At 48.2% G+C, this 14611-nt stretch overlaps 7 protein-coding genes across 7 annotated transcripts; 3 read left to right on the top strand and 4 right to left on the bottom strand.

The window, feature by feature from the left end:
- Positions 1 to 65: 65 nt before the first annotated feature.
- EDB93DRAFT_332169 (uncharacterized protein) lies at positions 66 to 1577 on the top strand. The gene is made up of 9 exons (XM_041456117.1): positions 66 to 399; positions 457 to 546; positions 600 to 622; positions 673 to 706; positions 774 to 843; positions 900 to 956; positions 1008 to 1080; positions 1131 to 1197; positions 1252 to 1577. The coding sequence occupies exons 1-9, from the start codon at positions 353 to 355 to the stop codon at positions 1457 to 1459; spliced, it is 669 nt and encodes a 222-aa protein (XP_041308482.1). The 5' UTR covers positions 66 to 352; the 3' UTR covers positions 1460 to 1577.
- A 320-nt stretch (positions 1578 to 1897) lies between these two features.
- On the bottom strand, positions 1898 to 4028 carry EDB93DRAFT_332291 (Mif2/CENP-C like-domain-containing protein). Its single transcript, XM_041456118.1, has 6 exons — positions 3695 to 4028; positions 2998 to 3636; positions 2636 to 2950; positions 2418 to 2578; positions 2272 to 2362; positions 1898 to 2204 (listed from the first exon to the last, which is right to left on the bottom strand). The coding sequence occupies exons 1-6, from the start codon at positions 3993 to 3995 to the stop codon at positions 2011 to 2013; spliced, it is 1701 nt and encodes a 566-aa protein (XP_041308481.1). The 5' UTR covers positions 3996 to 4028; the 3' UTR covers positions 1898 to 2010.
- An 83-nt stretch (positions 4029 to 4111) lies between these two features.
- EDB93DRAFT_1141799 (mitochondrial ribosomal protein subunit-domain-containing protein) lies at positions 4112 to 5481 on the bottom strand. The gene has a single exon (XM_041449320.1). The coding sequence runs from the start codon at positions 5465 to 5467 to the stop codon at positions 4184 to 4186; it is 1284 nt and encodes a 427-aa protein (XP_041308480.1). The 5' UTR covers positions 5468 to 5481; the 3' UTR covers positions 4112 to 4183.
- Positions 5482 to 6723: 1242 nt separating this feature from the next.
- On the top strand, positions 6724 to 8321 carry EDB93DRAFT_1083852 (nucleotide-sugar transporter-domain-containing protein; the record flags this gene model as incomplete). Its single annotated transcript, XM_041445789.1, has 2 exons — positions 6724 to 6950; positions 7004 to 8321. The coding sequence occupies 2 exons, from the start codon at positions 6724 to 6726 to the stop codon at positions 8319 to 8321; spliced, it is 1545 nt and encodes a 514-aa protein (XP_041308479.1).
- A 2279-nt stretch (positions 8322 to 10600) lies between these two features.
- On the bottom strand, positions 10601 to 10969 carry EDB93DRAFT_1249740 (uncharacterized protein; the record flags this gene model as incomplete). Its single annotated transcript, XM_041452905.1, has 3 exons — positions 10601 to 10699; positions 10753 to 10878; positions 10931 to 10969. The coding sequence occupies 3 exons, from the start codon at positions 10967 to 10969 to the stop codon at positions 10601 to 10603; spliced, it is 264 nt and encodes an 87-aa protein (XP_041308478.1).
- A 48-nt stretch (positions 10970 to 11017) lies between these two features.
- On the top strand, positions 11018 to 12157 carry EDB93DRAFT_1083960 (uncharacterized protein; the record flags this gene model as incomplete). Its single annotated transcript, XM_041445798.1, has 2 exons — positions 11018 to 11548; positions 11639 to 12157. The coding sequence occupies 2 exons, from the start codon at positions 11018 to 11020 to the stop codon at positions 12155 to 12157; spliced, it is 1050 nt and encodes a 349-aa protein (XP_041308477.1).
- Positions 12158 to 12177: 20 nt separating this feature from the next.
- On the bottom strand, positions 12178 to 14357 carry EDB93DRAFT_331570 (histone acetyltransferase ELP3). Its single transcript, XM_041456115.1, has 8 exons — positions 14223 to 14357; positions 13930 to 14165; positions 13797 to 13867; positions 13460 to 13747; positions 12926 to 13408; positions 12744 to 12867; positions 12327 to 12693; positions 12178 to 12275 (listed from the first exon to the last, which is right to left on the bottom strand). Exons 1-8 carry the CDS (start codon positions 14245 to 14247, stop codon positions 12199 to 12201), a joined length of 1671 nt encoding a protein of 556 aa, XP_041308476.1. The 5' UTR covers positions 14248 to 14357; the 3' UTR covers positions 12178 to 12198.
- Positions 14358 to 14611: the final 254 nt, after the last annotated feature.

Raw genomic sequence — 14611 nt, 5'->3', positions numbered from 1 at the left:
TATCACAAGCAACCTTCTAATACGGAGAATAACCCTGGAGGTTACTTATGCGTGTGCAGGTTGCTCTTTGTTGGCAGGGCGTTAACTCCTGACCCCATTAGTCAAATACATTATAGTGTTCGCCACTACTGCGATGGTTGGGTCTCACGCTAAAAATGTCTAGAGATCAGAAGATCGATAAGCCACAGCTTACCATTACGCAAACCAAGAACAGCTGTACAGCATATACAGCTTATCACCTGGGACATACAAAAGCCCTCCTTTCTGGACCTCTACTAACTACAGGACTCGACGCTCTTCAAGCCATACCTTCAACCGTACTTTGTGTTTTGGAATTACTTTACAACCTATCATGTTGATACCTTCGGGGACCCTCGTCAGGAACTTGACATTTCAGTCGTGAGCGTCTTTGTGCTATAGCGCTGCTATCGTCTTTTTTACTCAACCGTCTTGCAGCAACGATCTCGGCCGAGAGACAACAATTCTGCTCGTCTTTGATGCCAACGTGGAGGGCCTTTGCGGCACAATCTACCCCGTGGTTTGGAAGTAAGTACCCCCGCTTTTGCTCTCGAGGAATACAAACCTGTCAATGTTTTCAGAACTTTCACTTTCCCAAAGACAGGTAGGTCCCTCGCGCCCAATTCCCACTTCAATTATGAACCTTCGTCTTAGGCTCGAGTAGTTTTGAAGTGACCTACACGAACGAGTATGTATTGTCCTAGTAGTGATGACCAATATCATGCTCACGAACGCCGCTTTTATTCAACGTATAGCCTTGCTTTTTTTACAGCAGACATCGAAGATGAGAACGTCATTCGAACTTTCACTAAATTCAAGCTGAAGGTGCGAGACTCACATCCGCTCTGCGGTTTCCAGTGCAAACACAAGTCATCATACAGCCAGGCCAAAAAACCACACTGTCTCTGAAGAATGAAAGTGATACGTTAAGTTTCTCTGTATGAAAAACCTCTACCTCCATCTCAGCAGCTTAATAACAACCTGCGTAGCCACCTGTGGATGGTACCAGCGGTTGCCTGACGGCAGAGAACAAGACTGGACTTGTTCAGGACCTTGCAGTCGGTTTGCGGCATCTTTTTCTTATCTTTTTCCCGCCTTAATATAACTACCAGGCTTTTTTGCCTCGAGCTACTTCACGGCTAATGAGCCTGTTCCGGCACTCTTCTTCAAGGAAGTTGAGTATGTCAACTCCCCCTCATTTCCCCTCTAGGAAACTCATAGTTCGTACTGCAGAGACGGCAGTAATGCAACTATTCAGTGGAAACCAGTCCTTCGCGTTTACATCGAATCGGGTTATCGAGAGACCGAGGTCTTGGTCGATGCCATCAGCAGTACTGCCATCTGGGAGCACGATCTCCACCAACTTTTTCGGAACACGACCTTAAACCTCGAACGGAACAGGATAACTGGACGTTGCACGCTCAAGAAGACTAAACCGTAAGTGGGTTGGATTGCTGCCCGCGGCAAAACCGTCACACCACCAAGTAGAATACTAAAAATTTACCTTTCAGTATCAGCGAGGGTGGGTCAGCTAATGTACAGTGCGCAAACCAATGAAGGAATGCCAAATTGGTGACTGTTATCTGAGGTCAATACCTCATTGTTCTTCCTGTTTTTGCCACCCCCTGATTCAGAATCCTAGTTGCTTTTCTTGTCTAACCTTTCATTTTGTGTATTCACCGTTGTACTATGTTGAGTTGACTGATCATCTGAAGGTCATCTTGTCTGAAGACTACGTCAAGCTCATCTATGCTAGAGGACTCTGACCGAGTCTGAGTGAACTCGCATAATTGGATGAAATACAAGGGTATGAGTATTACACCAAGTACTAGCGGATATAAGTACCCTAAATCCAACGCCATAACTGTCCCATTCCTTTCGTCGACAGAAACGACACTTAATTATGATAAGTTACAGTGAACTGATGACTGATAAAAGAGACTGCGATACAGAGAATGCGCTATTAAATTCACAAATGTCATGCTAAACTATTCACATCTTCATCGACGTCCCCCTCTTAGTTAGTGAAGTCGCCCCCTCACTCAACCGCTGGGGGTGCGATGAAGGAGGCGCAGAGTGCGATACGTGGTCTAGTTGCTGGTCTTCGTCTAATGATACCTGACGAGCTTGGGTGAAGAAAACTCTTGCATCTCGATCAGATATGTTCTCGATGTAGTAGGTGTTGCCTGAATAGCGGATACGGTTTTTATTATTGATGAGATCATCGACGAGGACATGAGGAATGGGACTGACCACGCGGCACGATGAACATGCCCCCTGTAGCTACGATGTATTGTGATTCGTGAATCACAGCGGCTACGGCACCTTCAATGACGTAAAAAACCTGCGTAAAATAGGGTAAATAGATCGAAGTGCGCAGCGTAGCAACAAATGCGAACATAAGTATTGTCTTTTGTGCCTTTGCTTGGTTTGCGGCCCTGCGGGGGTATGCGTAGGACACCCGCCGCAATAAAGTCGCCCTCCCCGAAGATCTTTTGAAAGAACCACCCGCCGCCAGCTGCAGGTCTCGGATCGACCTTCTTTGCTGTATAGACGATACCTGTAGCAACGATGGTCAATATAAGACTATGAGGTGCTGATGGGAGAAGCTGCGTACGTCTTAACACAGGCTCTTCAGTGACATAGTCAATGACCACACCGGATTCCTGTGTTTCGTCGTCCCAACCTTCTTCGGGGTCAAATGACTGAGGTATGCTCTTCGCACGTTCACTGCCTGTGCGCTTGCGTTTCTTTCCCGCCTTCCCGAGTGGTTTAGGAGGCTCTTGCGGGATCCGGATGATTTCTTTAATTTGAGGAACGAGAATTAGGCCAGAAACGTCGCCACCATAAACAACTTTTTCTTGGCGCCAGTATTCGAGTGGTCTGTACCGATGCCGTCGACTGCGACGTACCCCATCAGGTGGTGGAGAATCTAAGGTTGATGAATTTCTTGTTCATGGTTTAAGAGAGATGACTTACTTTCTTCGACCGGTTTGACGACTCGCTTAGGTGCACGTGCTGCTCTCGGTTCCTTCGGTTTCTGCTCTTTCAGATTTTCTTTGCGTGACTTCTTAGGGGGCGGGTCTTCATCTTCTTCCACATCTGGCGCATTCTCAACCTCTTCGAGTCCTTGGGCAATATCTTCATCGATCCCGTTTTCCTCCTGTTGCTCCACCTCTATATCTGCACGCCCCTTGCCCTTGCCAGCCTTCTTCGCCCGTGATGTCATCTGTTTTTCGACTTCTGCAGCGTCATCCTCGTCATCCTCATCCTGATTCACATCATTAAAACTTATTTCCTTCTGTGGTGGGCTGTCGTTCGGCAAAGGATCATAGTCAAAGTCTTGATTTGCTGGCTCGAACTCGGGGTCCGAAGCAGGGTCAGGTTCACGGGTGTCGTTATATACAGAGAACGACTTGGAGAGTACCGAAGGTCCTGCACCGTTTACAGTAGATTCACGCCTCGATGGTGCGGTGCGCATACGAGGCGAAGGCACCTCGTCAAAGTCGATCTCAGATGTTCGCGGGATGGACCGCGACGAGCCCGGTTTGCGCGCACTGTTAGGCGCCATTATGGGAGGCGCATTGGTAAAGTAAGCCAGCGGACTGCCTTGGTTACCTTTGTGAAAGTATGAGAATAAACACGTCGGACCTTACTCGCGGTCAAAGTCACTCACTTTCCGCCAACTCCATGGACATCTCGCCATCCTCATCGTATTCGTCGACTTCTGGAACGGGAGTAACCACTAAAGCCTTCTTCTTGCGTGATTTGACGCGGGGTGGTGTGCGGTCATCAGCTTGCTTGATGACCTCGTCGAATGGCTCGAATTCATCAGAGTCACGACCGACGTATTGGACGGCGATTCCGGTTTTCTTTCCGAGGCCAAGATCGTCAGCGCGAAATGGAATATGTTTCTTTGGGGGACCGCGGCGACTACCTATGCTTGATTTTCTGCGATCTGTAGATTCGCGTGGCATCGTTAGTGACGGCGAGCACCTAAGCTAGAGGAGTAAGTGCCGTGGGAAACTTAAACAAGACACGCTTGTCGCGGTTAATGGGTCACGGCATGTCACGCGCACATCACGCGTTTATGTCACTTCGCGAGCCACAAAAGGCGTGGCATAAAAAGTTGATTCAAAGAGCGTAAATGTAATAAAAAAAATTACTATGATTTCCCCTCCTCAATATCACCATTCCCGTTCACACCAGGACTCTGCTTGTTAAGGATCACCTGCAAAAGGTCCAGTGTCGCCTCACTAGGAGCCCGTTGTGGTGGTTGCGTCGACTTGCGCACGATATTATCCAACTTCGCTGCGCGCCTAGGGTTTGAGGTGTGATTGGTGAAAAGCTGCAAAGGTTCAGCTGCAATGTACTCCAGTGACCCAGGCCTATTAGTGTTGCTCTGGGAGTGACTCTGCATGTCATTTGCAAATGCTGTCATTGAGAGTTTCGCTGCTTTCAACCCTTGCCTCTTGTACACCACTTCTGGCGCCTTCTCCAACACTGCAGACTCGGGCCTGAGGTTTGTCACTCCAGTCTTGCTAGCGTCTCCCCACGTCATCACGTTGCCCACTCCTTTGTTCTTCTGCTGTACGAGGGTGCCCATACCAGCATATGATGCCACGAAATATAACGGCTTTCCTCTATCGCCCTTTACCTCTTCAACCAGTCGTCCTTTGTGTTCCTTCGTAGAAAGATACGTTTGAAGTGCTGAGAAATGAGAATAATGGAGACCTGCAGAGCGATGCGGTACGCTTTCGAGTGAACGTGATCGAGGATGCCCTCGTATTCCCTCAGACTCCCACATGGCGAAGTCATCAAGGGAATAATCCTTTGGAAGTTTTTCGGGAGGGGCTTTTTTCGCCCTAGACAATCCTTTGGATGTAAACGATTCCTTAAATGGCTCTGCCTTCATCAGCTTTAACGCCTCTTCCTCCCTCTCTTTCATCTCCTTCTGCTTCTTGAATGCTTCCGTCTTCATCCTCTGGTATTCAAAAAAGTGCTTGCGTTTGCGACGGATATGCGCAACATATTTCTTGAATTCCAAGTTGGACATGGCATGAATATTGGGGACAGCGGGCGAGCGCCAACATTTTGGGTCCGTTCGCATTGGCGCATAGTCCGAGTCTACCATACCACTAGAATCCTCGCTCGACGGCCGACGCGACTCTTCTGACGTGGGGTTTAATTGTAATTCATCCCAGTTCTTCATCCACATTGCCTGAGGCTCCGCAGAGTTCCATTCTGTCTGTTGTTCAAGTGAGTCAACAGCCTTCACTGTGATGTAGGCTCCACGTCTGCGTATCGGAAGTGGACGTTTGAAGCCCCAGTTGCCACGGTGAGCGTCACCACCATGTGTAGTGTAGACTTGGGCGATGCGGGGATCAAAGGAGGAAAATTTTGACCGTTTGAGAAGAGTAGCGAAAGGAGATTGTACAACGGAAGCCATGCCCAGACGTTTTCGTCAAGCAATTTTCTATGATGCCCGATACCTTGCCAAATTTGGACGACTTTGGATATCCGCTCGGCATTTGCCGTGCTGATCAAAAACTTCTTTGTTCCCCTACATTTTTTTTTCAACGAAACCACGACGTCCAAATTACTGTTTGTCCTCTGCTTCACGCAACTTCCAAGGATGGATAGTCCAGACAAACGTCGAGGATGAAATTGTTGTCTCAAAAACAATCTTTGCTGAATGTTCCTCCCACTGGTCGAGGGATGATGACGCAGGATCACCTGGAGATGCCTACACACTCCTGTCTTGGAACTGATGTTTGTATTGTTTGTAGATGGATACCTCGCAATTATAACATTGTAAGTTGTATATTCTTCTCGCTCAAGCTGTGATGGGTGCCGATGCATGCCGAAGAAGATCATCCTGGTAAAAACACACAACCCGCTCGAATGGGTCCCTTGATGTGCGAGGGTGTCTGATGCGGTTTTTGCCAAAGAGCCACACAGACAGATGGGTGTGAATGGAGAAATAAAGGCGAGGCTGAGGTATCGCATTGGTACCCATCCTGTGACTCGATCGCGAGCTGTGATGATGGGCTGATGATAGTTTCACAGATGACAAAGGTTGATGCATAGCAGGGTAATTCATATTCCGAGCTCGAGCTCGATAGTCTGTAGTCTGCATGATTATCTCAAAATCTTGTAACATGTTCCACATGTAACCTAGAATATTGAGTTCAGAATCACATAACGCGAAGTTGATCAAGTGACTTATTACATAGCCGATGTTGGTGAATGTCGTGATTTTTATGGATACACCTTTTTTGTGTGACGCCTCCATCATCCTCAAAGTTTTTCCTACACTGCTGCAGTGCTTAAGAGCACTGACTTTGTTAAAGACTAATACGTCGTTGCTCTCTTGGCGACTTGGTGTTAATTTAGTAGCCACAGATTTGACTCTATTTAACTGCCACGGTCGATTCGGACGAGGTACTGCTTTACCTAGACGACTTGTGTTTGCAATCCTTTCTCATCTCTTTCACGACAGCAAGCTACAGCCTTTTATCATATTTCTTGTTGGTCTCCGTTATATTATACGTGGAAGGAAGCACACTGAACAATATCCGAACCAGCCAACCAATCGCGTTCGTTGAAAAAACGGAACACGCACGAGTAGTCAGTGAAGTCATCCGTAGCACCCTTTCATTCTTTACTAAACCTTGGTCCGCAGTGCCTTCATCTTCACATGAAATGTATCATCGCGCATACCCTTCCATCCGTTCCGTTCCTTCATCTTCCAACATCTCCGGCACCACAAACACCAGCCCACGCCTAGCCCCATTACTTCCTCCCTCAGGCCTTCATGGTCTCTCACCCAAATCAACTGGATTACTTCTCAACCAGCATCTCAATGCAGCCCTACCAGAAATAGCTCCAAAACACCCAACAATCTGCGGAATGCCTCTGAAATACGTATCGTGAGTTCAATCAAGTGTTCCGTCTGCAGATAGCTAACTTTCCCATCCATCAGGCTCATCACTCTCGCCGTTCAAAACGCGACCTTGTCCATCGTGATGTACTACTCTCGCGTATCCACACCTCCGCACCTGTCATATTCTCCTGCAGCAGCAGTACTACTATGCGAAATATTGAAAGGATCCATATCCTTCGTCATTGCACTATGGAGAGCACAGGACATATCAGATTCTCATTGGCAATCCCGGAAATCATTCACCGGCTTCGTGCAATCACTCTTTCCATGGTCTGCGCCTTTCCGCCAAGTATGCAGTGAGATTTTCAGTCCCGATTGTTGGAAGCTGTCCATACCAGCTGTCCTTTACGTGGTGCAGAACTCGTTGCAGTTCGTTGCTATTAGTAATCTGCCCGTGGCATCCTTTCAGGTGGCATATCAGATGAAGATTCTAACTACTGCGGCGTTCTCCGTCGTCCTCCTCCGAAAGACACTATCTTCGACGAAGTGGTTATCCTTGTTTTTCTTGGCGATTGGCGTTGGTATTGTCCAGGTGCAGACGACTGCGTCGAATAGCGGGACGCGGGAGATTCGTGTGGGGAGTGCGCATGATGCGGCGCCTCTGCACATCCATATTATGAGCCCACTGAAGGGCTTTGGTGCAGTCACTGCTGCTTGCTTTACATCCGGTCTCGCAGGTGTCTACTTCGAGATGGTGCTCAAGAACTCCAAGGCAGACCTATGGGTGCGCAATGTCCAACTTTCGCTCTTCTCACTCCTCCCTGCCTTCCTCCCCATCCTCTACGGCCCTGCTCAGCCACCTTCCATGAGTTTCTTGAGTTACCTCTTCCGAAACTTTGGTGGATGGGCGTGGGCCACGGTGTCAGTACAAGTCTTTGGTGGTCTGGTGACCGCTGTCGTGATCAAGTACTCGGACAATATTTTGAAGGGATTCGCGACGTCACTATCTATCATTATCTCCTTTCTCGCCTCTGTCGTGCTCTTCGACTTCCATATCACCCCATCTTTCATCATTGGGGCTTCTACGGTGCTTGCAGCCACTGCCATGTACAACCAGCCCGCGTCACCTGAGACAAAGATAACATCCGAAATCAGTGGCGGCTCAAAGCCATTTTCAGACGCCCCTTTAGGCCCTGATGATCCCATAATTGGCCAGTTCCCATCACAGAAGAGGTCATCGCCATTTGGAAGCCCCCGAGCTATCGCCAGTGCTCTGGGTCTTGCAGAAAAGCCCTCGAGCACGGTTGAGAGCGACTACTTTTCCGACATGGAATCCACTTCGCGATACCTCAACGCACCATACGGTTCTCCCTTTCCATCACGTACGCCCACACCCAGGCCCGAAGAACGGCTGTAATCAGCACACCAGGACATAAAAAGAACATATCAGAACTTTCAACTATTATACGACGTCTCATGATGATTTTTTTGAATATACCCGTTTTCTAGATCTTCGCAAACAAGCCCTTTTTATCACAGATATTGCATTGCGCCCACTGCACCACGATCTCACAAACAGGCAAATCTGAATCTATTTCATGGTTATCATATCAAATCTTCTCTTTTTCACAGCCGAGTCACGTTGCGATTCGTCTCGCTCATTCTCGTCTGCAGTCTTTTCTGGTTGCGCCGCTTCAGAGTGTTTCGTGCGTTTTTGCTATCCTGACGCTCTTCGTGCCCTTCATTTCAGATTGCATCTCTACCTTTTTGCTTAGTTTTGCTACTTTTACGCACCAGGACTCGGGGTGGCTGATCATAAACTTCGAACTTTTTTTAGTAGACTATCGATTTTTGCTGACATGTTTTGTTGGCTGTAATTGGGACTGAATTTACATCTTCTACATCTGTTGTTCTGGCTTGCTGAGGTGTCGATTGCATAGATGATGAGTGGTGCAGCTCAACGATCTGCCTGTTTCTGGCGCAGCCCTGGACGACTGCCTTCCTGGCCCCGCTCCTCGCCGGGGGTGAATATAAACTTTCGTTGGTCAAACATTAACTCATGGCAACTCAGCGGCCTTTTTGAATTTGTCCTGGGGGCCGCTTCCTCCAAGAGCACCTTCTCGGCGCGCGATCTCATGAATGATAATCACACTCCCATGCGTGTATGTCGTGTTGGACGCAGATATGTGGATTCTTGACTTGCTCTTGACAGTCCATCACTTGACCTGGCGCTCTCAGGAGCGTATGAACCTCCGGCATGCACATGATGTCTGATCAATGGCTATTACTCCACAATATACCCAGTGTAACTTTCCTTGGCGTCGTACAACTCAAAATCGGCATCAAACAACCACTCTTTCAATATGTAACCCAAACGCACTTATGAGTTGTACGCCAGAGGTGCAAACATTCAGCGTGACATATGTCGGGTTTCAAAAGCGAAATCAGGCCCCTTGCAGCGGCGTTTGAGCCATATGTGATGATCCTGGGACTTCTGACGTTCAGGGTCTTTAACACGGAACTACTCTGTAATGTTTGGCACTGAAGTAAACGTACCCCCCTGGCTGTTTCAGAGGATACCCAAAGGAGAATATTTATGGGCATCTTCGCTGAGCTTCTAAGTGCAGAACTCAAAGCTTTTTAATAGCAATATAATACCCTGGCCGTCTCTAAAAACCTGACCTTTCAGATGTGCGTGCATGAGTGTCTTTGGCCTATAGGGCTGTGCCCATTTTTCGTTTTTACCCGGGTCTTGCAACGACGATCTCGGCAAGAGAACGACGCTTGAAATCACTTTCGTCCGTGAAGAATTCAAGCCTTGCAATATGTCAGAACTAGTACTTTCGCAGTGAGCGGTAGGGTTTCCTTCTAAATTGCCCACTGTGGTCTGTCGCCTTAGACAAGGACAAATTGCAAACAAATCCATCGGAGAGTACACAATCACCCTAGTAGATGAAATGATGTCAAACTGACTTGCCCATTGACATGGCTACCGTTTGAGGTCAGTATTTCAATGTTCTCCCTGTTTTCGTGTCATCCTGACTCTGAGTCCAAACAATCTGATATGGTTGTTGGTCTTGTATCATGTTGTTCGACTCTTGTGTGTTAGTTGTATTGTGTTTGAGTCATCTAAGTATTTTGAACATCACCACATTACGTTGGATTTTCACCAGGCCACTACTTCAACCTCTTGATGATTTGATGGCAATCGCATTGGTCCTCTGTAGTTCACAGATACTTTATAGAGCCGTATGCTGCACGTTTCTCGAGAACATGCGGCAGCCTTTCGAGTACAACGTCAGCGTCGTCCTAATCGAATGTTGAATGCACATTAACTTGCTTTTCTAGCTGGGAAAATCGGCACTTGATGATGAACGACTTGTTGGCATCGTACGGGTTATCGTGATGATGTGTTCATCTGCATAGGATTCATTATTTTGACGTTGGAAGTGCGAATATCTTTCGGTTTCAGGAGGTACAGGCAGCAAGAAATCGACGATAGCCAGGAACTCGACAGCTTCTGGATCTACCAATCATGAAATTATGTAGAGTATCGACGTTTGCTGGTATGATTTGATTGTTCTGTCAGCTGCGAGATTGAAAATCCGTTGTTTGCTGTTCTTCCTTTCTGATGTATCGATTGCATAGACGAGAAGAAGAGTAGTGATACTGGGCGAAAAGGAGTGGCAAGCCCCATCAGGTCGCGACGAGCGCACGAAGGGCCTTTTCGAGCTCGCCCCCACTTTCTAAGAGCGCCTTCTCGGCGTGTGATCTAGGAATGCCTAGTTCATTTACCTGCAAAAGTCTTGTGAATAAGTTATGCATCAGATGGAGATTTTAACACGTACGATAAGATCGAGGTCCTCTCGTCTCAGGACAACAGCATCTTTGGAGGACTTGGTAGATTTGAGCGCCATAACTTGCCGCAAGCTCTCTTCGAGCTTAGTTTTGGAGTATTGGTAGCCATCGCTAAACTAATAAGATGGGCGTGAGTGTGACCATGGGGATATGAGAACAGTCACTGACAGTCGCGAGGACTTCTGCCTCTCCCCGTCCGTTATTCATGTGGTATTGCTGTAAAGGAGTATCGGAGTATGCCGACGCACGTTATTCATGTCCATCGAACTGGAATGGCAAAAGCTGAACTCATCACTAGCGACCACCCTCGTTGACATCCTCAACAGACAATTAACGACAACTCAAAGACCATCATTCATCGGTCCTGTTGAAATCTCCTCGCTCGACTTTGGTACTGTCCCTCCAGACGTCGAGCTCGTCGACCTTCGTGATATATACCGCGATTTCCTCGAAGATTCTGACTCGGAATCCAATTCTGAACCAGATCATGACAATGCGAAAGTAACGGAAGGCCCAGGGGATGATGAGGATGGATTTGAGTGGGTGTCAAGGAAGGGGGCACGCCGGGGGATCGCGGAGGAAGGCCTGGCGTATCATCATCTGCCACCGCATATACGCTACGGGCACAGTCCATCTGTGGATTTGTTTGCGTCCACGCCAGCATTACATACCGGTTCACCGAGAGATGTATGGGGCGGGGGTGCTATGCATGTGAGCATGCCTAGCTTGGGCGAATTTAGGCCGATGACGAGCAACATGTCGATACCATCGTTTGATCCTGGATCGGTATGTGATTCAATACAGCGCGCGTGTACGACGCCAGATAAGTCTTCTCCTTCTCCACCAAATCCTCCAGCTTCACGCCCGGAGCCAGAGCAAGCTCCAACCTCTCCGCCTGATAATCCAAATCTTCAGCTTCATCTGTACCTTAATTGGCACTCCAATCTACGGCTTACGCTCACGACATCCTTATTGATCAACTACCCTTCCCCGTCATTCATGTCCCTTCCGATCAAGCTCTCAGTGACAGGGTTGGTGTTCACGGGAGAGGTAGCTGTCGCATACGAGGGTTCGCGTGGCCGAGTCCACTTGTGCATACTTGACGAATTGGATCCCTACGGCCCCGCGTGTAAACGCCCACGAAGCCAAACCAGTACCCCTCCTGAAATGGATGAGGACAACGGAAAACGCGACGGAAAACCTTTGCCAATCGGCCAACGCCTCCTCCCGTCTATCTTGATCGAGAGCGAGATTGGTCAGGCAGACAAACATGTTCTTAAGAACGTTACGCGGGTCGAAAGGTTCATTCAAGATGTCATACGGAATACAGTGGAAGAGGAACTCGTTTTTCCGAATTTTCATACAATGATCATCGGCGACCAAGGACGCTCGTGAAAACGATAATGTAATGTACAACCATAGTGTAACTGTACATGTTATAGTAGTGATTTGCTCATGTAAGGACCATCGAGCTCGTAGCCAAGTTTGCGATAATAATCTCGAGTACCGACACCTGCGGGGAAGATGTGAGTGTAAGCTTCCTCTTGTAAGTGGAAAGTCGGACCTGATATGACGGCGAGCTTCACACTCTCATGTTCCTCCCGTGCTATTCGTTCTGCTTCTTCCATTAGCAGTGTCCCAAACCCCTGATGTTGGAACTTCGTTGGGTCGCGCCCGTGTACTGGAACGGCAGTGCCATAGACATGGAGCTCACGGACAATACTTGATCCTCCCGCTGCGCCTTCCTTGCGCACGAGCTCAGGCCGAAAGGTGCCTTCTTCGGAACACTTTCGTAGACGAAGAAGACCAATCAAGATGTCTTGCTCTGGGTCCTCGTAAGAAAGGAAGGTCTCCCATCCACCATTGGCCGCATAATCTCGTCTGAGAAGCTCGACAGACTCCGGTCGTACTTTGTGGTGTATTTCGTGTATCTGTATGAACATCAATTTCTGAGTTAGATATTTCATGACGCTACACGCACGCCAACTTCGCGATATCGCACATCCCTGCATTCTGCGCCGAAATCTTTCATTCGGTTGAGAGCCAACTCTCTAAGATTGCCCGAATTTTCACAGCCGCTTGTAACCAACGGTAATGGAATATCTCTATGGGAAACAATTCTGTTAGAACCCTGTTGTTTCACGTCGATTTCACAAGACTGACCTTTGTACACGATATACTCGCGTCCATGGAGGTACAAGCGCCAATATCCGAGCAACTACATCCACCAAGACATTCGGTGTGTAATTCTTGTACTTGCCCGTCCGCCAAAGCTCATACAAGCCTGTCCCTCGAATGACCAGAGTAGGATATATCTTCAATCCATCACTTCTGAATGCCGGATTCTCAAAATACTCCTTGAACTGCTCAAGATCGCGCTCCAGCCCCACATTTGGGAGATCAGGCATCATGTGTGCGACAACTTTGAACCCTGCATCTTTTGCCATGTGGAAGGACTCGGAGACTGCACGTACGGTATGTCCACGATTTGTGTCTCGGGCAACGTCCTCGTATACTGATTGGACGCCGATTTCGAGGCGCGTGCATCCGTAGCGGAGCATCTGCGATAGATGAGGCCTCAAGCAGTAGTCTGGTCGCGTCTCTATGGTTACCCCAATTGCCTTTGACTTGCTCTGTTCCGAGTATCTATACGAGGCATAATCGTGCGGTTCGGAAATAAAATAGAACAGTATTTACCGTACCGCTTCATCGACATCGGTGCCCGTGAAGCCAGATAAAGCGTTATGCAGCTGTGCGACGAATTTTGCGCGGTAGTCTTCTGGCATGCTCATGAACGTACCGCCCATGATAATGAATTCGACCTTGTCGACGCTATGACCGAGGGCTTTTAGCTGTTCGACACGACCTCGCGTCTGCTCGTAAGGGTCGTAGCGCGCACGAATGGCACGCATGCTCGTTGGTTCATACCCAGTATAACTTTGCGTGCTGTAATCAAAATCAGAATCCGGCCCACCCGGGCAGTATCTGTCACAGGGATGAGGAACCAAGATAGAGACAAGAAAGTGGAACGTACACGCATATGTTCCCTGTCATAGCAATATGAGGACATCGGTGTGGTTTGCACATCACTGCTACCACAGCGATCTATGAGGAACCATCAGTTCTAACGGGTCTTGTGGTAAATAGAAGCGAAAAAAACCACATACACCACTGGCTGTTCTTATAGGCCTTGCACGAAGTTTAGGCAAGAGAGCCTTTTTATATTCGTCCGGTATGGCGCTGATGATATCTACCAGCCTCGGCACGCCCCCGAAGCCATATTTCTTGGAGATCTTTGCGCGGAGTTCGTTCAGTGAGACTGTTTGGTTGGAATCGTGTGCTTTGATTAGTTCTGCGGCAATTCCTGAGGTTACACGAAGGAGGATCTCGGCCTGGGAGGGACCTTGGTAAGATTGTGAGTTGATGGATGAAAGTGAATGTGCCACGGTGATGGGTTTACCTTCGGTTTTTGACCCTTGAACCATTTATAGGCTATTGGTTTGGTTGCCAAAATTATGCGTGTCTGTTCCTCTCTGTGAGTTTGCTTGGTTGGCGCGCTGCCCGATCTTGAAGAATAGTCCGTGAATGTGCACTCGCTGGTACACTGTAGGAATTGCCGATGTGACTTATTATCTCGGGTCACGCCCTGTCACGCACTATTCCGTTATCACGCTTTGACGAATTTAGACTTGCCGATGCTAAGTTATGTTTCGACGATGTCGCTTTTCACGACTGCAGAAGTCACAGATCCGCTCTTATTATGACTCCAGGACACATGTCCCAAGAAAAGGCGACAAGGGTGAGCTAAATCATCCTGCACTCACAACAATAAATTCCCCATTGATTTCA

The sequence above is a fragment of the Suillus bovinus genome, assembly GCF_016758785.1.
Source record: "Suillus bovinus strain UH-Sbo-P2 chromosome Unknown EDB93scaffold_22, whole genome shotgun sequence".
Classification (NCBI taxonomy): domain Eukaryota; kingdom Fungi; phylum Basidiomycota; class Agaricomycetes; order Boletales; family Suillaceae; genus Suillus; species Suillus bovinus.
This window is presented reverse-complemented; position numbering and strand designations above follow the sequence as displayed.

Excerpts from the sequence above, each read along its gene's own strand:
- EDB93DRAFT_332169 (XM_041456117.1), top strand. The coding sequence starts at position 353 with ATGTTGATACCTTCGGGGACCCTCGTCAGGAACTTGACATTTCAGTC. Across the intron at positions 547-599 it reads ATCTACCCCGTGGTTTGGAA|AACTTTCACTTTCCCAAAGA; the intron begins GTAAGTACCCCC and ends CAATGTTTTCAG. Across the intron at positions 957-1,007 it reads GTGATACGTTAAGTTTCTCT|CCACCTGTGGATGGTACCAG; the intron begins GTATGAAAAACC and ends CAACCTGCGTAG.
- EDB93DRAFT_332291 (XM_041456118.1), bottom strand. The coding sequence starts at position 3,995 with ATGCCACGCGAATCTACAGATCGCAGAAAATCAAGCATAGGTAGTCGC. Across the intron at positions 2,951-2,997 it reads CGTCAAACCGGTCGAAGAAA|ATTCTCCACCACCTGATGGG; the intron begins GTAAGTCATCTC and ends CATCAACCTTAG. Across the intron at positions 2,579-2,635 it reads TGAAGAGCCTGTGTTAAGAC|GTATCGTCTATACAGCAAAG; the intron begins GTACGCAGCTTC and ends TCGTTGCTACAG.
- EDB93DRAFT_1141799 (XM_041449320.1), bottom strand. The coding sequence starts at position 5,467 with ATGGCTTCCGTTGTACAATCTCCTTTCGCTACTCTTCTCAAACGGTCA.
- EDB93DRAFT_331570 (XM_041456115.1), bottom strand. The coding sequence starts at position 14,247 with ATGGTTCAAGGGTCAAAAACCGAAG. Across the intron at positions 14,166-14,222 it reads TCAAGGGTCAAAAACCGAAG|GTCCCTCCCAGGCCGAGATC; the intron begins GTAAACCCATCA and ends AATCTTACCAAG. Across the intron at positions 13,409-13,459 it reads GATGTCGATGAAGCGGTACG|ATACTCGGAACAGAGCAAGT; the intron begins GTAAATACTGTT and ends TGCCTCGTATAG.